Source organism: Lobosporangium transversale, assembly GCF_002105155.1.
Source record: "Lobosporangium transversale strain NRRL 3116 chromosome Unknown BCR41scaffold_24, whole genome shotgun sequence".
NCBI lineage: Eukaryota > Fungi > Mortierellomycota > Mortierellomycetes > Mortierellales > Mortierellaceae > Lobosporangium > Lobosporangium transversale.
In genome coordinates, this window is record NW_019029002.1 from 167,985 (window position 1) to 188,728 (window position 20,744).

The window sequence follows — 20,744 nt, forward strand, 5'->3', positions numbered from 1 at the left end:
CCTTGCATGTGCTTATTCTTCCTCCTCCCTTGAACTTTGCCTTCTGACCAGACATTTATTCCTTTTAAATATATACTGGTGAAAGCGGAAATAACAAGAAGCTTGAGTCAATTTTCTGTGGGATAAACAGGTGCCTTGTAAGTCTATCTCCTATAATTCTTTATGACAAGCCTCTCTTGTTAGTATTGTCCTCAGAGGCGTGTATGTCTCTCCCTAGAAAGGAGGTAGGAGGTGGGGAACCTACATTTACAGAACCCCTTTAGGTTCCATGTCTACTATGTTCGTGACAATAGATATAGGTGAGCGTGGTGCTATTCCATTCTTTCCTAAGAACGCTCGGCTATCCTTTGCTTCTTCTTTTTTTTTTTTTTTTTTTTTTTTATTTTTTTTTCTACAGAACAGAGAAAGTCATGAAAGCCATGCGAGTCCGATTCCTCTTTTTTTTATTTTTTATGTTTTTATTTTCATGGTCTGCTCATTGCTCTATCTTCCTTTCCTGGCCATTCGAATCTCATCTCGTCCCACCTATTCTTGTACCCGTTCGCGCGCTAGCCATACAATTTCTTCGATTAACGGAATTGAAAACCTTGAAACGATCAACTACAGTTCAACGCGCCTTGTTACGACCGCGTCCAAGCCATCTTTTTAAATACCTGACCTCCCTACACCTTCTTATCCTGCTTCCTCTTTCTTTTTCCCTTTCTACGACGATCAAGCTAACATTGTCTCATACGTACAGGTGTCTTCTCGCGTACGGCCCTTGTTAAGCTATTTATCTTTCACTCATCATCGACAAAAGCATCCTCCCGCAACCCAGTATTTCCTTGCTTACCCAATAATCCTATAGCTTCTCTGATCAAGGCACGATCGTTCTTTCGCCACATCCTGCGTTTTTCATCTCCCACCATTTAAAAATTTATGAAGTTGCACACAGCGCTTCCGCCAATAAATGCCTCTCAGCATTCAATGGAACCTTCCATGGGGCGTCTGAACTTTCAGTCGTCTAATCCGTCATCCATAAGCTCGTCAATTTCAATGCCGTTTATTCAAGCAAGTAACTCATTTTCTTCGCTTTCCTATGCTGCCAGCGCCCCTAGCTCGCAATCCCACATCCCCATCAACTATTACGATGGGCCTTGGCAGCGGCATGAGGTAAGCCTTTACCGATCTGCATAGGAACTACTTTCTCGGCTTTTTTCTTCTTTTTCTTTTTTCACTCTGCCGTCTCTCCTTTTTGTACACATTTCATTATTATTTCAACCACTAATGTCAATACAACACTGTCATAATGTTAAATGTGCTCTATAAACCATTTGCTTAATTCGTGTTTAAATAAAGGATCAGCTCTTAAGTGAAGCTATGAAAGCCTATGGTCCAAAATCATGGGAGTTGGTTGCCGATTATGTTTTTCCAGATGGGTCAAGAGACAAAAATGTTTCTATGCATCGCTGGAGAGTCTTACCTTCTACAAAATCTCGTCAAGTGAAAGGCCCTTGGACTGAGGAGGTAACTTAACAAGAAAGGATCAACATTTATTTTGTCTCCCTTTAGCTGAATATTTATTTTTTCTCTTTAATCCGTCTGTGTTGCATTTTATAGGAGGATCGTAAGCTACGTGAACTTGTAAACGAGTACGGCCCCGAGAAGTGGGTTTTTATTGCTTCTAGGATTGGGTCGCGCACTGGGAAGCAGTGTCGAGAAAGATGGCATAACCATCTCGATCCCATGAGTATGTGAAATGAATAGGTGACGTTGAGGTTATTTGTGGATTGCTCTACTAACATTCAGCTCTTTTTCTTAAATAACATGCTCTTCAGTTAATAAGGCTCCATTCACGCATGAAGAAGACATGCGTATCCTAGAACTTTATAGTCAACTTGGGTCAAAGTGGGCCGAAATGGCCAAGCAAATGCCAGGTAGACCAGATAATGCTATCAAGAACCATTTCAACACCACTATGCAGAGAAAGAAGAGGCGCATGAGCATGCCCACTATCCACTCCAACTACCAATACCGTGATCAACATCAGGACCTCGTTACTTCATTGTCTTCTCGCTCCCCTGGGCACTTTCCTACTACGGCAGCGGGAGTAATAGGGCTCAAGAGTTTGATGGCAGGGTCCTCGTCCGGATCTTCTCTTAGTGCTGGGATATCTATGCATTTGCATCAGATGCCCAATGCCATGTCAAGGTTCATGCCATATGAGCGACGACACTCCCTTCCTATGCCCCCTACCATGGCCGCCCAGAACATCCCATCTTTCACCAATAGCTTGATCTTGCCTTCACCTCCAAGAACGCCTGATACTGCGCGTCACAAGGGCTCATTCTCGTCTTGGTGTGTGACCCCTCCTCCAGTCCGAAGCTTCTTTGAAGCAAATACAGTACAGACGTCTTATGAGCCCTCCTCGTCCCCGTCACAACCGCATCCAACTCTTCCAGGGATATCGTCATTTGTTCACGCATTTGAGCAGCCCCAGGCGCCATTGTTCAGATATCCTAAGGCCCCAGCTCAATGCCCTCCACAGAACTACAACCAATATTCTTTCTCGCCTTACTCTTCATGTGCAGCTTTGCTCTCCAGTAATGCTCCAATTGCCAACCCTTCGACGCCTCAGTGTCTTGATACAGGTCCAAGCAAGGGTTCTCTCGTATCTTCATCGGCGCGTCTTCAGGAACCGGCGTTGCCTCAGCATTCTAGGACGAATGAGGTCAGTGATGTATTAGAACCTACGGCCTTAAGTCAGACTGGTTCGACTTCCAATAGCTCTTCACCTTCGCGCGGGGTGTTGGTTCCTTCAGTCCGCCATATCCAAGTTGACTCGTATATTGAAAATGATGAATCGGTACCAAGCAATACAGGCTGTAGTCGTGCATTTAAGCGCGAGCTTAGTCAAGGACATGAGGAGCATTGTCCTTCCCGTATCGATTACCAGGCTATGAGCCGATTTTCGTATGATGATAGCGATGTAGTATCTGATAAAGAGTCCATAGGCCTGACAGAGGATGAAGAGCTGGGTGAGGATCTAGCCCGTGAAACTGACGTTGCGGGCGTAGGAAAGGAAAAGAAATCGAGTGATAACAGGGGTAGGCTTTATTCTCGTGGTACCGTCCATGCCATGTCAATTGAGAACCTTGTAGGGCCTTCTGCATAGGCATCAAGGCGTACCAGGTGGTTTTTTGCCTTAATAGTGCTGTTTATGATTAGTGTCCTTTTGTACGCTTTTTTTGTAATGACTATTCCCTAATGTTCCCATTGTCTCAATTCCTTGTTTTCTTCTCCCCGTCCTTGTTCTTCTTTCTTCTCAAATCCGTGCTATGTCAAACTCCCCCCACATAAATGTTTTACCATGATCTGTATTGACGTTCTTATACATGCTTTTCATTTTCCCCTTCATTACATCTTTTCGCACGCAGCGTACCACTCTATCGACGCTAATTACTGTGCCATATCCTGAATTGCCAATGTTAATAGTATTTGAAATAAACTGGTTTAGTATTCATGACATTAGTTTGCATCCCTTTTCCCTTCCACCACAGGTGGAGATCGGAATACATAAAAAAAATTACTATTTGCAACCATGCTAAGTACTCTACTTGTTGCAAGGCCTTTCTCTGCCCGAAGCACCTTCTTTTATTCCGAAAACGTATTGCTTTGCTTCTATAAAGGTCGCTCAGCGCCCTGGTCGTATTAAACAACAACCTTAAATAACTTCGCGATTTGACAACGACTCATAACTGTCCACTGTTATTGAGTTTTGACGGTTATTAAATTGGATCCTTGTTCTCAAAGTGAATGGTTAGAATGATATCAAATATATGAAGGAATATCTCGCGGTCGGCTTGGTTTGCGTAAATCAATACTACAAAATGATACCGCTATCACTTCGAATTCCATTTGTCTCTTCCTCTGCCCATGATTTCCTGAATTTCGAAAGCATTCCAATGGGCGTTGGCCAGCTACAGCCAGGCATGAGAATGTTTTTTATTATTAAGCTATTCTGCATTTTTATTTTTATTTTAAATCCTATCAAACCAAAATACACCGAGAGTGAAGTAATTGCGCCTGTTTAGTCTTCAATCTTCCCGAGAAGGTTTTTAGGCTAGTCCAATGTTCAAGTATCCAGTATATCGGTCACGGAGTATAGAGCTCTCGATCTGTCTTGCATATAACTCCGCCAATGTCTCGAAATGCCGTTCAAGAGATTGAAGTGAAAGAGGACCGAACTTAAAGGAGCTACAAACCAGTGACCTCAACTGTCGTGGCATGCTTGTCAAGATTGTAGCCATTTCATTATCTTTCATGTCCACAATGTCTAGATCAAGGCTTTCGAGGTTTTGCCAAGTCCCTGCTGCAACCTTTTCAGCAAAGGGTCTCGAAATATCGAGGCCACCCGGTGCAGTTGAATGCCAGATCAAACATTTGAGATGTGGACACCGAGCGATAAGACAAAGCTGATTTGCACCATCAAGCCCTCCGTCTCCGTTAATAGTGAGCTCAAGAAGGGATTATTGTTGGTCAAAGTTCCCTCCTCTCTAAAGCTGACTTCATAATATACGACGCTTTCTCGAAGCATGAATGTTTAAAGTAATTTCCGATGCCAGGCTTTACAGACGCGGATACATTGAGTAAGGTCACGCTTTTGAAGGTGTTGAGAGATTTGAAACCGTATTTCTGGGGGATTGAGAGAGTCTTGAGGCATCATTTGCCTCAGAATGCGAAGGATGAAAAGAGTGAAGATGGTCAGTTTAAATAGTGAATAAAAGAGCCCAAATTCTGGATTCTTGGCGGGCGAGGCGTAGCCATTAACGCGTCTTGTAACCCAAAATGCTCATGTGACGCGTGACCTAATTAACGTTCATTCCTCTTTCCATTCTATTATAATAAAAAAAAAACCTCTTTTCCATTCTTCATTAGTCCTCCCAAAATCCTTCCCAATTTCATTCTTTAATCGCCAATTGTCTTTACGGGCTTAACATTCACGTCATTCTGCTCAACTAAACTACGAAGCCTGCCGTTTTTTATTTCCTCCATTTTTTTTTACTCAACTGCAATAGAAAACACTTTGTACTATGAGTCTTCAGGTCAATTTTACAACACATAGCCATGAGCTCAGAGCCGCATATGAGGCCGTTTTGCGGCCCGCAGACCCTAAGAATGGCGACAATTGGGCCATGTTTGGTTATGACAAGGGTACCAATGACCTGAAGGTGCTTGGCCGTGGTAGCGGCGGGCTTGAGGAGCTGCAGGACGAGTTTATGGATGGCAAGATGCAATATGCCTTCGTCAGGATTGTTGATCCTTACTCTCAGCTCAACAAATTTGTCCTCATTGCCTGGGTATGCTTACAGTCTCTATATTTTTTTACACGTCATCCTTTTCTCGAAATCTTATGCAAGTCTATTGAGTAAAAAAAAAAAAAAAAACGGAAAGTTATATTGCATGAGAGAAGGCTTAGTAGAAAACAGCTCTTGGCATTAAGGCGGTTTATGAGGGGAGATTTATATAAAAAAGGCTGTAGTCGGCTTTTTCTGACCGGATTTTTGGTCAGCTGAATTCTAATCGACCATCGATTTTATGATTGTTTAGTGTGGCGAAGGAGTCCCTGAATCCAAGAAAGGTCTTTTCAACACACATCTTGCCGACGTTGCTCAGTTCTTGAAGGTACAGAAGAGCTAGTGTGCAGTGTTTGACTCCTTGAGCAAGATCACTACCTGGTCACCAAACAGCAGTCTAATAATTATGATGATTTGATATGGTGTATCTATTGTTACTTCATATACATGTCTATTTTTCGTCTTCTAGGGTTATCACTTGCAGATCAACGCTCGCTGTGATGCTGATGTTACCCCAGCACAGATCATGAAGAGAGCTGAGGAGGGTTCAGGCTCAAAGTATTCCACCCACAAAGAGGAATATCAGCATGAGAAGATTCAGCCCCTACAGTCTGCATATAAGAAGACTCAGATTCCGGATATTGCGGCTATGCAGCGCACTTCCACGAAGCCTGAACCTGCACCTAAGGTGAGTAATTTGTATTTCATATCCTCCACCTCGATTCAGTGAAATTTGGTCATTGGATACCCAGTTATCGTTTCCATATTTTAACGTAAAAGTCCATTGCGTTGTTTATAAATAGTATGGCATTGGTACCTCAAAGCCGTTGGTCAGTACTCCCCCTTCGTCAGCGGCACTTTCATCTCTTTCTGCATCTTCCCCTTCTCCAAAGCCTGCTCCTCTTGTTCCATCCAAGCTTCAAGGTCGTGTCTGGCCACCTCCAGCATCCTCGCCCTCATCTTCATCTACGACTTCGCCTAATATCGCATCACCTCCCTCTTCAGCCTCTGTTGTTGTAGGAAAATCATGGAGTACATCTGGAGGTGGGTCATCTTACTCTGCTTCTACAGCAACGTCTTTTAACAAGGTGCAGCCACCTAGCTCATTGACTTCATATGGTGATTCGAAGCCAGAGCCATTTGTCAACAAAGCTCATCAACTCCGTCTAGAGCGTGAGGCCCGCGAGAAAGAAGAACGTGAGAGGATCAAGCGTGAAATAGCAGCTAGTGAAGCGCGTGAGAGACAGGCTGAAAGCACCTCTACAGCTCAAAAATTAACAGAGGAGAGGCGTCTTCAGGAACAGCGAGAGAGAGAGCAAGAAAAGGAACGCGAGCTTGCTCAAGGAGCATCATCGTCTATCCAAAGCAGCAGAAGCGCTGTAGATGACCGACCTGCGGACTTTAATCGTATACGTGAGGAACGACTTGCACGTGAAAAGGAGGAACGAGAGAGGGCCGAAGTCGAGGACGCGGCGCGCGCAGCACGTGAGGCAGCCAAAGCAAGGGAGCAAGATGCTATACGGGAACAGGCTCTTGCAAGAGAAGAGGAGCAGAGAAGGCTGTTAGAGCAGCGGCAGCAACAGCAGAAACGCGAGTCCGAGTTGAATGAAGCAGAAAGACAAAAAGCCAGAGAGGCAGAAGAACAAAAAGCCAGAGAGGTTGAGGAACTAAGGACTAGAGAGGCTGAAGAGCACCGCCGAATGCAAGAAGAAGAGGAACATCGCCAAAGGCAGCAAGAAGAGGCTCGTCGTCGCCATGAAGAAGAAGAAGAAGAAAGACAGTTGAATCAACATCAGGATGAAGAGGAAGATCGTCGGCGTCAGTTTGAACATGAGCAAGAAGAGAAGCATTGGAGAGAGGAAGCCGAAGAACAAGAGCGACGCTTGCAGGAACAAGTCAGTGCTGCAACTACCCAATCTGTAGCTCTTGGGGCTGATGCACTTTTGGCTTCAGCAGACCATCCAGAGCTTGCGACCGTTGGTTCAGTTTCTGCTATTGTCCTTTACTCATATGACAAAGCTGAAGAGAACGAGATGACGTTGTATGAGGGAGAGATAATCAGGAATGTCATGGAGCTAGACGTCGGCTGGTGGAGCGGCGAGAGCGAGGATGGCACCCGTTCAGGACTCTTCCCATCCAACTATGTCGAAATTATTGACCAGAGTCATGGCCAAGGGATGGCTACTGCTGGTGCGGCAGCTACGAATGAGCAAAGGCAGGAATCGGAATATGAACATTATGCACAACAGCATGCTGCTGTTGCCGCTGCTCCTGACCACCATGATACCTCTGCAAGTGCTCTCGGCCGTAAGCCTTCTGCTGTAGCCCTTTATGACTATCAAGCAGGGGAGCCTAATGAGATTTCATTCTCTGAGGGTGACACTATCAATGAGATTGAAGTAAGTTGTGTATTTTATTTATTTATCTTTTATTTTCTTAAATTTGTATATGTATGGTGAATGTCTACTGATGTCTCTACTCGTTTAATTTATTTTCTCAACTTAGTTCGTTACTGAAGACTGGTGGAGTGGCAAGAATGGGAGCGGCATCATTGGATTATTTCCAGGTATTGAAATGATTGAAGTTAAATCTCCTTGTAACTTGTCTTCAGATCATGGACTAACCAAAGCCTTGCTTTTTTTTTTTTTTTTTTTTTTTTTTTTATCATTATCCCCGTAGCCAACTATGTGGAGCTTATTTCTCAATAATTATAAACTCATAGTGACTTAATGAATATGTTTTTTTTTTTTTTTTTTTTTTTATAAAGTACTATGCACCACCAAAAACATTGACTAAAAGTGATCTGAACGCCCTAAACATCTCATCATTAGTGCCTTTTGGCAACAGGAACTGAATGACTTTGATATCTCCGCCTTGCGATGCTCTAAACTTCTCAGCTTCGCTGCCTTGGTTTCCAACTTGCTTCACTTGTCGTGCACTATCCATTAAAAAGGACTTTAGGTGCCTTAACAACAGCTCGGATCGGCGATGGAGGTCACGACGAGTTTGATCGGTGATGTAGTAGACAACTCCACCACCGTTATTATTGAAGTGACTATTGTCAATGACATTGTTTGAAACCCTTGTGAACGAGGACGAAGATGCCAATGATGTCGTTGGTACTGTTGATAGGGACGACGACCCATAATTAGAACCATGGCGCTGATGTCGAGATGATGATGATATTGTTGTTTCATGAGTCATAGAGGCTACGAGCTGGCTCTCAAATCCTGAAGGCATCATAAGGAAGGGGATAGAGAGCATGGTTATTTCATAGCGATGAGCTATTCTAATGATATTTCGTAAGCCAGTGAGGAAATTAGGCTTAGGGACAAAGTCAGCAGATTGGCTGAACATGATGGGTTGATGCGTTAATGGTGCTTGTGGAGTAGAAGAGTCGCCCGAAGGATTAGTTTTCGGAGTCTGACCATAAAAGAGATGAAATACAACATGAACCATGGGTAGATTTGAATGCCTTGTGAGAATAAAATCACCCTCCTGGATAGTCGAGCCATCAAGTGGGAATTCTGCTTCCAGAGTTTCTAGCTGCCTTTCGATGCTGTCGAAATGTAACTCAGTGCTGGTTTGACATGCCTTGAAGAATTCTAGGATAGACATAGCCATCAAGGTTATTGTTTAGGAGTCAATTTTCATCTTTTCAAGAACAAAAAAAAAAAAAAAAAAAAAAATTGTACAAGCGTGCATACCCTGATGACAGGTCCGTCCAAATTTGTACTTTGCCCAGTCATTGATATTGACTAATAGAACAAGGCCAGTTAAATTTTGTCCGTAAAGCGAAGAGGCCGTCTGAGCATGAATGGCTGCATCTTGTTCTGATTTGTTTCGATGGCTTGGAAACACTTCAGCAGGATCTGACACCATGAGCCGTAGATTATGGGTGACCTTAGAATGGCTGCTACCTAAGACCACAGTGAACGATTCATCGAGGTTGGATTTTGGGACAGGCGGTCGAACCAGTCGGCTATTGTATGAATTACCGCTATTTCTGGATGCTGAATCGCTGGTTACCAAAAGCACAAAGTAATGCAAATGCAAAGGCCATTAGTTCTTTCCATAGAGTTAAATGACAATAAACGTATTGAATAGTAGTGCCAAAAAAGAAGAAATAGAAACCTTACTCAAAGTCGTCATCAAGACCGAGATTCTCGATAGCTTTATTGAGCCAGCCCCCAAATTTTTTGACCGATGGACTTGTACTGTTGCTCAGCAATGCATTCTTCTGTTGAAGGAATGGTAAGGGTGACCATGGTTTTTGTTGTGCGGCGTTTGCTCCAGGTCCATGATTGAACATCCCGCTCAACGGCCTTGGGGAGGATACTGAGGCCGATCTTTCTGCTGCTCGACCAGCTTGTTGAACCTTTGAAGCTTGTGTAGATATAGCACTGTTTACAGTGTTAGCGCCAATTAGAGAAGTTGATGGCTGTTGTGGTGATGATTGACCCCGTGCTCTAACTCTCTCTTTTAATGCATCTGTTTTTTGTTTTGCAAGTACGAGGCGTTGGATGTTTTCGGGTTGTTCCAAGAGTAGGTTGATGGCATGGTCCTATAAAAAGGTTAAAATCTCAACATGTATTAGACATAGCGCAACAATAAAATACGTTGCTTTTTATTTGTTAATAGCATACCATATCACGATTAGCAATCAGTAGTGCTCCTTTTGCTTGCTCTTCGTCAAAACCCATCTCTAAGATTGATTTAATCATCCGCTGAAGCTCTGGATTCACTTCGTTCTTTGTACACTCAATTGGAGTATCCGTGACCTGAGCTATCGGTGAAGTGCCAATGGTAGCCTCAACGGGCTGATCCAGCAAACTTTGTGACATAGTTCCTAACTGTGATGTCTGGGATGCAGTTGCATGAGGTTGAGGAACTATCGATGATTCCTGACGTTCACCGTCTGTAAAGGTTTTGGTCTGTTGATCAGGCAAAGTGCTTTCAACATTGGAGATACGGGCGCCTATCGTCCGCATAGCTTCTTCAACCATATCCTTCCCATTGAGTAGTACGCCATCAGAGGCGCCTCCAGTCTGTGCGCTGTGATTTGCATACAAATGCTGTCGTTTATAGATTTCAAAGAGTTCTAGAATGAATTCCTGATATTTTGTTCTCTGCGCAGATTGCAAATCATCAAGCTGGCTATTCCAAGTCGCTTGCGAAACCTCCATTCTCTGAAGATTAGCAGAAATTTGAAAAACATATCCCCTGTTTTAGCGAGTGAACTTCTCATGTCATCAGTCACGGGGTGAACAGAAATGATTTTGTTCCCGCACATTTACCTCGATATGTCGTGTCATAAGGTGAGTTAAATTACGTTGAGGTGTATCACTAGCTAGTGCATTGTTGTGTCTAGAAAATGCCAAAGCAACGTTAATCCATATAAGTATAGGGAGTTTGTGAGGATAGGTCTTTGTTGCTTGAACTATAGAGATGGATATGCACTGACTTTGTCTGGATTTCATTGATCTCCGCGTCGCGAGCACTCAGAAGCGCGTCAACTTCTCCAGCGTACTCTCGCTCAAGTTCCAAGATGGCGTCAAAGAGAGATGGTATAGGCGAATGAACAAGCGTATGATATGCCTCTGGGAACAGGTTCTAGTGGTTGCCAAAGGAAGCGTAGTTGACAGTCATAATCGATGCACTTAAGAGTAAAGGTTCGTCAGTAAGGTTATATGCAGCATATACTAAAAAAAAGACGCTACCTCTTCTGGTTGTGTATAAAACTGTCTTGTGTAAGTTCTGTAGTTGGCAATGATATTCTTTTGTAACTCTCGCAATTCCTTGTCCTCTTTCTCTTCCTTATCTTTTGTGGAACTCTCAGTGGTCAAATCTCGGGTTACCACATTATTTTCGCTACCAGCGACTATCGGGATATCCACATCAGCACCTTCAGCTGCAGGAAGGCGCTTAGCAAAGATATTCTCATTAACGCGCTTTTTATAGTGGTTAATGGTTGCCCTACGTGTTTCTTGTATAAGATTCTGTGCTGTTGAAAGGAATGAATGCTCAAGATATACAGGAACATGATGTTCGACGCAACTTTGACGAATAGCATCCAACAGCAAAGCCCCTTCTGGTAGGTCAACTTGGATAGTCTTTAGGTCTGCATCTGGGTATGGAGGGAATGAGAAGCGGATTTGGATAGGATGTGACACCTTCTCGAGTGTCATCTCTGTGGCGTCCATGAAAACGCTGAGAATCAATGTAACTGATTCTGAATGTCTTTATGGTTAAGTTCAGAAAGAATCTGCAGTGAAGATGAAGGACGTTCTATCGCCATACAAGTGTGTCTTTTTTCATTCCTTGAATAGAACTTTATATAGATTCCTAAGCTTTGCAATTGATATTTCTAAGGCGCCCTTTCCTCACATACCTGGCACCTTGTAAGCTCGGATAAGTATACGTCATCAAGTAGTGACGTGAGCACTTTGACCTTTGGCATAGCTTCGTTAGTGTTTCGAAGCATCAAGCGTGCTTGGAACGGATTAGAGACAAATAAGAATATTTAAGACGATTGGAATAGGGTAAGAAATAGTCAAAAAGGTTATGGTTAGCGCTAGTCCCGGACGTTCGCCTTAAAGATCCAGTCGTGTGTTCATTATTTATACCTATGGGTCTCGAGAATTTCCCCTTTAATAATGATCCTTGTCATATCTTGAACGACTGCACGGTCTCTTGGTTACTTTGTAATGTAAATGAACTATATTTCGAAAAAATGATTACTGAAATCCGCCATCCATATCGTTCAATTATAGAGCCTATATACCAGAATATCACGACTTGTCATGACATTTGCAACATTGTCCCAGAGTATTTACCTTCCTTACAAAGGAAGACCGGTATCACAGCCAGAAGACACAAATGGAACAATGGGTCAAAGTTCATCCAGCATAGTACAGAATGGTTTCGAGCTTCATGGGTTCTAAACTATAACTTCGCCACCTTGCAATTGGGGGAACCGATCAAGCACTCCTCAATTGCAAAGACGTCCGTTTCATAAGTGACCGCCTTTACTTGTGAGAACCCAGCCAAGCACACAGAGAGCTTTCCATGCTTGTTTCTTTTTCAATTCCTATCATACCCATTCGTCATGGTAAGCTGATCGACCATGATCAAGGCAAACCATCAGTCCCCATTCCCTACTCTAATGTATACCTTGTCCCTTTCCATATTCTCCATCAACTCTGCTAGTTTCAAAAGCTGTGGCCTTTCAGCAACCCATCGCAGAGTAGTGGAGGCCCTAATTTGAACGAGCAACGAGATCATGGCGTCACAACTAGAGTGAAGCCTGTCTATGCTTCCTTCAATAAAGGGATTCCTCTCAACAGTACGACCGATTGCCAATAAGCCTTGTACTTTGTAAACCGATGTCATTCTTTATGGCATTGGTTAATAGCTGATAATTCAGAAGTTATTCAATGTTCAGTATCAAGAAATGAATGTTGTTTTTGATGCACCACCTCATCTCCCTCTTTTGACATAAACCGAACGATTCTTAGTGAAGATCATTATTCGCGGAGATATCAGGACTGGGAAGACCTCTTTCTGTTAGTCAAGCTTTTTTTTTTTTTTTTTTTTTTTTTTTTGGAAGAAATGATGTCAGAGGAGCACGGACCAGCCAACCTATTTTTCTGACTGGGGGGTTTTTTTTTTATTTTTTTTTTTCTTGGATGTAGTTGAGCGATTGCAGGGGCTTCCCTTCCGAAATGAGCGTGAGTACAGGACTACAAAGCAGATTCAAGTCGCCAACATCCCTTGGCAATATCCTCGTAAGAAAAGCCATAGTTATTATTATTATTTCCCCACTATCGGCCTTGTAAATTTATACCTGAGTCACCGTCTCCGATCCGTTTTAATGTTCTTGACCCATGACGACTCAATCAGTAACATTTTGCACTTGATTTTGGTTATACTTAAAAAACGCGTCTCTATATTGCTTAACTTACACGTTCCTGACCTACACCCATTTTCGGCCTTAAGATACAAAGGATATTATTAAAGTGGAAGTGTGGGATGTGGTTGATAAAGGAATACAATCTGGAGACCTGAAGGCCAGTGGCGGGTCCTCGCTTAAGATCGATAATAATACTCGTAAGGGATCCATATGTCCTGTTTTGATGTCCCAATGCCGCTGCCAATAATACTTGGATTGACTTGGTATTTCATTCAAATCTATTTTCTAGCCTCATCGCCTACAAAAGCAAAGTCGGCACAAGATACTGAAGTAGCACCCCATGCGGCCTTTGCTCTTGATGCTTCTACCATTGATGTGTACCGCAATACGGATGGAGTCATTTTGCTTTATGATAATTCTAAACCATGGACAATTGATTATGCAGCTCGGACGCTCGCTGACATTCCAACAAACATACCCGTTCTGTTTTTGGTAAGACATTAATCACAGGAGGAGTACCGATATATATATATATATATATATATATATATTTTTTAAAAAAAAACACGATTCACATACCATTTTTTAATCTCTGCAATTTTAAACCTTAGAGGAATTTTTCAGATGATAGTCATATTAAGACTATTGTTCCTAGTGAAGTTGTTGAGGCATTAATGAATGAATATAATGCTATCCGTCGTAGACATCCATGCTCGCCGGCAAACCTCATTAGACATCTGAATACTAGTATGAAAACAGGATTAGGATTGAAAGAGATACGCGAGAACTTTGGTATCCTATTTTTGAACGTCTTGGTATGTCTATTTGTTATTTATTTTAGTTATATAGCATACTGATAGTGGGTCTACAATACTGACGTATCGCAATTCATGTAGAGGGAGACGCACAGAAAACAATTTGAACAAAAGACTCAGGAAATTAATAATCTTTTGAAGAAATTGGATGAAAGTAGCCAGCAGCTATATACGCGATCAATTCAGCCTCAGTACCATCAACAGCAACAGCAACAACAGCAGCAGCCTACAACGGCAAATGTTATTCCAGCACAGCCCTTATCTCCTAAAGATGCAGCTGTCTCGAAAAGAGCACTAAAACTATTTACGCCTATTCAGACTACAGGGCCAGCTATCCATCCCATCCCGCAGACGTCGTCTCCAACATCGCCAGCAAGGAAAACTAGAAACGATCACACTAATGTCGACATTTTAAGCCCCACACCAGTTTCTGTTCAAACCCCTGCTGTACTGTTTGATTTTAATTCTGGGAAACTGGAGGAGGAGTTTTTTCAAAACATTGATCTGGATTCCTCTGAACCAGCCGTTAGCGACAATGGGAAGATTTGGACTTCAACAACAAGAGCAATGTCCACAAGATATGAAACTGTTGATGGGAATCCTATGGTGACAGGCGATGAAGACATTGATGATAGCGCCAGTGATAGTCTTGTTGGATCTAATCATCACAGCCTGGCTCTGGAGACTGTCTGGACTCCTGGTCAGGCTGTAGGGGAGCTACTGACGGACCATGGAGTGAAAGGTTCGGAAGAGACATTCTTAGAAGAAGTTCAGGATGATGGTATGGCTACTAGTGGATACAGCGAAAATGGCTTGGAGCCTAGAGAAGATAGTATATCTTCAATAGGAAGTACTCCACCACTCCGGCATCTTACACGTCAGGATTCTGACAATGATAGTCAGCAGGAATTTCCTGTAGCTTCAGCCATGTATTATGTACATGATCCTTCTATGTTTGCACAAGGGGGGAAATATACCCATCATTTAGACGGAAAGGCAGTTAATTCGGCAATACTCTCTGAATACGAAGAGATAGCAGGTGGGCACAACCACAACCCCTGGAAAAGTACTGGGGACCTGCTCGATCATGATTTTAACAAAGGTAGCGAACACCAGAAGGCACACTTGGAGCCCATAGGTGAAGGGAGTCTAGACATGTCTTCGTTAACGACAGCTCAGTTAGAAGGAGTAGGGGATGATGATACGCACATGAAACCTGTTGGAACTAAGATTGCGCCAAATGCTGCCATTGCTGCCAGTACGGATAATATGAATATAAGGTCAGAAATCAACAAGAGTAATAGCAAAGAAGAGCCTATTACAGCATCGGTGTCAGTAGGCAAGAAGACAAAAAAGAAGGGCAAGAAGAGCAAGAAAGGAGTAAAGTAGAACAAATAAAAAAAAAAATGAAGCATTCCAATTTATATGTCTTGCATTTAGGGGAAGATGACCACATGCAGAATTTGTTTGGAGTAACTTAAATTTTGTTGGACATGCTCCTTGCCTTTTGCCCTCTGCGCCTTCTGCCTAGTCTTTCTTACTTTCCCCTCCAGTTCTTCAAGCACAAGATTCTTTTCTTTCTTTTTTTTTTATTTTTTTTTTAATCCTTCCTTATCAATATTATCTTCTGTATTCAATCTATTTCTATTTGTTCATTTGCAATCTGTTACCTGGCTTTCTGTAAATTCATTAGTTTTTTTTTGCCTCATTTCTTTCAGTTGCAACATGGCGTCTAATCTCACCGTCTTCCTTGGCGGAGGGAAGAAGCAGCTTGTCAAGACTACGCCGACCATGATTCTTCGGCAGGTTGTCAACACTGTCTGTGAAAAGCAAGGTTATGGTGACCCAGAGACTTATGGGCTCAAGTATGCGTTTGTTCTCTTTATTTTCTGTTTATATTGTCCCTTCTTTTTCTTATGTACTAACTACTCTCCCTCTTTTTGATATTGTTGGGTATATGCTCTCTTTTAGGAGTGGAAAGAACTTCCTGGATTTGTCATTATCGATCCGATATGCTAACATCGTACCAGGGGCTAAGCTTGAACTTGCCAGAGTTCCAAAAGACAAATCAAGTAAGTTGATTTTTAATCCTACCTCTGTGTCAGTTTGTTCTGATGTGTTCTTTTTGTGTTCCGAGGAAGAAAAAGAAACAGTGCTCAACTCTGTCTACATAATTTGTTTGTGACATACTCAAAAAATAAAAAAAGTCTGCTGATCGGCGCAGATAGGTATTCACGCCACCAAAGACTAACGTCCCATGTTTACTTCTCACGCTTACTAAATTCTTTATTAGCGCCCACACACGTTGATCTGGCTTTACAGCTCGAGGATGGAGGACGAATGATTCAATCGTTTGCGGTGACCACCACGCTCTGGGATGTCCTTCTAGGGTTCGAGAGAGCTTCAAATGGGTAAGCGCTTATTATTGCTGTCATTACGATTATTTATTTCACAAAGTGGGCTGTAGCAGATGGCGCATGCATTCCACATACACCTAACAACAACACAATCACATCAATCAATTTGTAGAACACTAAACTTGACACGACGTACTGCAGTACCTCAATCAACTACAAAAAATATTTTCTCCCTTCAGAGGATCAAGAAGGCTGTTAAACCAGCAACAGAGGTTTATATGCTACCTGTTGTCATTCTACTGGAGCGCGAGGTAGGCCTTCAATATTTGTAAAATACCGAAAAAAAAAAGAAAAAAAAACGTTGAAATATTAATGGGAAAGTTGCTAATCCGATTTCTCAAACAAACCATCTGTTTTTATAATAATGGTAGTATGTCTCGATCCCAATACTCAAGACAACCACATTACAGCTTGCTGGCCTTTTCAAAGGAAACGCAGTGTTTCGCGTTATGATGCGACCTACAGATGCAGGAATCGAAGATTTCATGGAGGATATTGAGCGCGTCCTGTTGCCTAATGCAACAGCAAACAACGAGGCGCCTAAAAATTTGTCAGCTCTAGAGTCAAGTTCAAACCCGATACTTGTCTCTAATAGAACATCAGATGCAAATCCTTCGCCTCACACTCTGCCATTCGGAATAGATAAGACAGCAGGTGAGAAGCCTGATGTTATAATTTCGACTGATAGCAACCCAGCAATTCCAGGAGGACGTACTGGAGAAATCTCCAATACACGTGAAGTGGTGGGACCAGCCTCAGGGGCTGGCATGGATATAGATTTACAGCGTCAAACACCCGTACAAGACATGAGCGTAGCTATGATTGAGGCCAGCCAGGAAATTCGTCAGCTTCGTGAGCAGCAAACACAGGCAGCGCTGACGGATCGAGTTAAGAAACTCTCCAAGGCATCTGATAGTTCTGATAGGGATCGTTTTGTCCGTAGCTTACCGCCAGGAGTTTTTACAGAGGAGCCCGTCAGCGAGCTTGACTCTAACTCCTCTCAGCCCCGATCCGAATCACCCAACTCAACATCGACTAACCAGCAGGATGTCGTCCGTCAAATCGCTCATCGTGTCAGTTTGCAGCTGAAAAAGGCTCAGGAACGGGGTGATTCCACGATTGATTATCAGACACTTATCGCCTTAGAGGTTGAAAAGGAGCAGAAAGCCGGCGTATTGCCAGGCACGCCCACCGCCAGCCGCCAGAACACGATTCAGAGAAATAAAGCCGAAGACGAAAGCCCAACCCATTTGGACGCCGCGACTCCATCGAAGTCAGGGGCATTATCAGAAGAACCTTTCGACCGTAATGTCAAAGTGTTCCGACCACCTTCAGACAGCTCAGTCCCGCTCTCAAATCAAAGTAAGCATATGCCATCTAATGTTATACAATTGCTGTGGGCTATTGTTGTAATTGGATGATTTTTAGTGTTTAATACTCATGTTTTCCTCATCATGACGCTATTGACCTACAGTCGATCTTCCCGATGACTTTTACACATTGACACCTCAGGATGTGATGAAGCTGCTGAATAGCCAAAAGGCTAAGCGTGAGGAAGAAGAGAATCGGGGATTTAAAACATCTGCAGTAAGGGCGGAAGAAGAAAAGGCTAGAGAACGTCGCTATCCCAAGACGATCATCCGCATCCGCTTTCCCGACCGAGTTCAGCTTCAAGCCACATTCCGCAGCCAGGAGACTGTGGGTGATCTTCGGAAATGGGTTGCCAGTGCATGTGTTGGTCAAGGAGAAAAGTTTGATCTATGTGAGTTTTTTTAGAAACATAATTATGTGCAGGCATTTTGATAAGACACTATTCAGTATCTTAACATGAGCTTATTTTCTTTTGTTATTACCTGACATAATGCACAGATATTACTCCTCCTAGGAAAGTACTTTCAGACAACAAACAAACATTGTATCAAGCAGGATTGGCGCCTCAGAGTATTGTTTATTTCTCTTGGGTTGACTCGAAGCTCAATCAGAACCCACCATTCCTTAACGGTGAACATATGATGATGATGCAGGACCTACCCAACCCAGGTGAGGAGCCTGAAGAGAAATCAGAAGAAGCATCTTCTTCCACAATGCCTGCGTCAGGTGGGCATACTCTGAACCAACAGGGATCGACTCCTATACTTAGCAAGGAAGAACGACGGATGAGTGAGCTTATGAGCACAGAAAAGCGTGCTGGCGGTGGCAGCAATGGAGCGTTGCCTAAATGGATGAAGCTGTCAAAGAAATAAATAAATAATAGAAATAATAAAAAAATTGATACAATCATTTAATAAAATACAGAAATACATCACTGAAAACAACGCGTTGATTTTGTTTACAAACGAGGTTCGGATTTGCAGTCACTGACGCGCCGAGTTCTTTTTGCCACTTTTTTTTTTTTTACTTTTTTCTTTCCTTGTCCATTCGTCCTTTTCTCCATCCTTATACACCTGCACCGCTATGAGTATCGTCAACATTACGCAGGTCAACGTCCTCGACAACCCTACTCATTTTGCAAACCCATATCAGTTTGAAATCACCTTTGAATGCATCGCTCCACTAGCAGCTGGTAAAGTCTGGCAGAAAAAATGATTTTTCTTTTGCTTTTCCTTCTTGTAGTCGTTACCCTGTAAGCTTCGTCATAAACCTAGCTTACCTTACAAGTATAATGCGGGAGTTTAAATAGGTCACTAAAAGAGAAAGTAATTGCTTTTTTATTCAACTCACATGGTTAGATCTCGAATGGAAGATCATTTATGTGGGTTCAGCTAATAGCAATGCTCATGACCAGGTACTGGAGTCCATCATGGTTGGACCTGTTCCTGTTGGTGTAAACAAGTTTGTCTTCCAGGTAAAAAAAAAAAAAAAAAAAAAAAAGCGGAGCAGGAGTGTATTTGATCATAGACAACAACATTGGCAGCTAAGGTTGAGTCTATTTGATACTTCTGTTGAAATGGAATGTCATTTTCGTTGTTATTTTATTTAATTTATTTATTTATTTTTCTAGGCCGATGCCCCTAAGCCTGAGCTGATTCCTCATAACGACATCGTAGGCGTGACAGTTATTCTCATCACTTGTTCGTATCAGGACAAAGAGTTTGTCAGGATTGGATATTATGTCAATAACGATTACTTGGATGAGGAACTTCGTGAGAACCCACCAGAACAGATTGCTTACGACAAGCTTTATCGGTCTATTTTGGCAGAGAAGCCAAGAGTCACCCGTTTTCCTATCAATTGGTACTTATTTGGCATCCGGGAAAAAAAAAAAAAAAAAAAAAAAGCAAGTAGTCTTGTGAATTTTTTAATTTTGAACTATTTCGGTGCATTAACAAGTGTGCCCTTTTTTTTATTTAAAAAAAAAAAAAAAAAAAAAAAACATTAGGGAAAACCCAATGGAGGAAGAACAACCACCAGTGCAGGTGGAACCTGGGATGGATACATCCTCAAAAGCAAACATGATGGAGGGCAGTGACTGGGAAGATATGGAAGCTTAGACATAAACTTAGAAAGGAAAAAAAAAAAAAAAAAAAAAAAAAAGTAAAATTAGCAATAATCGATGGAACTCTTTCATCATCCATACTGTAATTCTCTATATCAAGATACATAATACTGAAAAAGGTTCTTTAAACTGAATCAATAAGAACCATTTAATGGAGATAATGAATATAAGGATATTATAAGAGATTAAGGATATGGATTTTACTAACTAGTAAGTATATATATATTTTAAAGGATCAAAGTAATAGTCAAAAGACCAAGAAGAGTGGTCAAGACGCCAGCTGTGGCCTTTGAAGCAGAGTTGCCATCCTTGCCACCATCGCCAGCCTTCATGGTCGAGCATTGAATGGCCCGGTCAAGCACAGGCTTGGTCGAGTCGGTAACAGTGCAGTTGGCACTGGACAAGATCTGACGGGCTTCATTCTCAGCAATGTTACGGATCCAGTTGTATGGAACATCTCTTGGGAGGACTTCAGGGTGAACTGCACGGACAATGTCTTGTAAGACAGCATCGTCCATTACGACGGCGCTCATGAACCAATCGCGACCATTGTTGGGGTTAACAATACCATCCTCACGGAAGACAGCCTTGTTCTTCAAAAACTTGTAATCAGCATCAGCAGTCAATTTATAGTTCTTGAGGAATTCTTCCATTTCAAATCCTGAAGTCATGGACTCATCAATGATAATATCAACATCTTTAATGGCGGCAAGGAAGTCTGCATTGTTGGTGAATTTGTCTGTGGTGGTACCGTTGAACAAGGTGGCC

The 20,744-nt window shown here is 42.4% G+C and overlaps 7 protein-coding genes across 7 annotated transcripts; 5 read left to right on the forward strand and 2 right to left on the reverse strand.

Moving 5' to 3' along the window:
- Positions 1-1,440: 1,440 nt before the first annotated feature.
- On the forward strand, positions 1,441-1,981 carry BCR41DRAFT_307551 (Homeodomain-like protein; the record flags this gene model as incomplete). Its single annotated transcript, XM_022020864.1, has 3 exons — positions 1,441-1,506; positions 1,600-1,729; positions 1,818-1,981. Coding segments are annotated over 3 exons (360 nt in total), but the record flags the coding sequence as incomplete, so codon positions are not given.
- Positions 1,982-4,086: 2,105 nt separating this feature from the next.
- Positions 4,087-4,702, reverse strand: BCR41DRAFT_422999 (hypothetical protein; the record flags this gene model as incomplete). The annotated part of the gene is made up of 2 exons (XM_022030231.1): positions 4,087-4,480; positions 4,612-4,702. The coding sequence occupies 2 exons, from the start codon at positions 4,700-4,702 to the stop codon at positions 4,098-4,100; spliced, it is 474 nt and encodes a 157-aa protein (XP_021880267.1). The 3' UTR covers positions 4,087-4,097.
- Positions 4,703-4,898: 196 nt separating this feature from the next.
- Positions 4,899-8,062, forward strand: BCR41DRAFT_337849 (hypothetical protein). The gene is made up of 6 exons (XM_022022091.1): positions 4,899-5,339; positions 5,590-5,664; positions 5,806-6,024; positions 6,140-7,735; positions 7,842-7,902; positions 8,016-8,062. Exons 1-6 carry the CDS (start codon positions 5,073-5,075, stop codon positions 8,042-8,044), a joined length of 2,247 nt encoding a protein of 748 aa, XP_021880268.1. The 5' UTR covers positions 4,899-5,072; the 3' UTR covers positions 8,045-8,062.
- Positions 8,063-8,105: 43 nt separating this feature from the next.
- On the reverse strand, positions 8,106-11,825 carry BCR41DRAFT_423001 (hypothetical protein; the record flags this gene model as incomplete). Its single annotated transcript, XM_022030232.1, has 7 exons — positions 11,057-11,825; positions 10,801-10,949; positions 10,634-10,703; positions 9,983-10,525; positions 9,476-9,900; positions 9,044-9,357; positions 8,106-8,941 (listed from the first exon to the last, which is right to left on the reverse strand). The coding sequence occupies exons 1-7, from the start codon at positions 11,537-11,539 to the stop codon at positions 8,106-8,108; spliced, it is 2,820 nt and encodes a 939-aa protein (XP_021880269.1). The 5' UTR covers positions 11,540-11,825.
- A 107-nt stretch (positions 11,826-11,932) lies between these two features.
- Positions 11,933-14,400, forward strand: BCR41DRAFT_97728 (hypothetical protein). Its single transcript, XM_022031104.1, has 7 exons — positions 11,933-12,447; positions 12,854-12,901; positions 13,031-13,123; positions 13,335-13,445; positions 13,538-13,740; positions 13,860-14,040; positions 14,145-14,400. The coding sequence occupies exons 1-7, from the start codon at positions 12,405-12,407 to the stop codon at positions 14,168-14,170; spliced, it is 705 nt and encodes a 234-aa protein (XP_021880270.1). The 5' UTR covers positions 11,933-12,404; the 3' UTR covers positions 14,171-14,400.
- A 1,255-nt stretch (positions 14,401-15,655) lies between these two features.
- Positions 15,656-18,786, forward strand: BCR41DRAFT_355918 (hypothetical protein). Its single transcript, XM_022024551.1, has 7 exons — positions 15,656-15,928; positions 16,035-16,135; positions 16,357-16,474; positions 16,593-16,731; positions 16,852-17,842; positions 17,955-18,242; positions 18,350-18,786. The coding sequence occupies exons 1-7, from the start codon at positions 15,789-15,791 to the stop codon at positions 18,721-18,723; spliced, it is 2,151 nt and encodes a 716-aa protein (XP_021880271.1). The 5' UTR covers positions 15,656-15,788; the 3' UTR covers positions 18,724-18,786.
- Positions 18,787-18,892: 106 nt separating this feature from the next.
- Positions 18,893-19,988, forward strand: BCR41DRAFT_423004 (histone chaperone ASF1A-like protein). The gene is made up of 4 exons (XM_022030233.1): positions 18,893-19,043; positions 19,210-19,325; positions 19,482-19,714; positions 19,860-19,988. Exons 1-4 carry the CDS (start codon positions 18,935-18,937, stop codon positions 19,969-19,971), a joined length of 570 nt encoding a protein of 189 aa, XP_021880272.1. The 5' UTR covers positions 18,893-18,934; the 3' UTR covers positions 19,972-19,988.
- Positions 19,989-20,744: the final 756 nt, after the last annotated feature.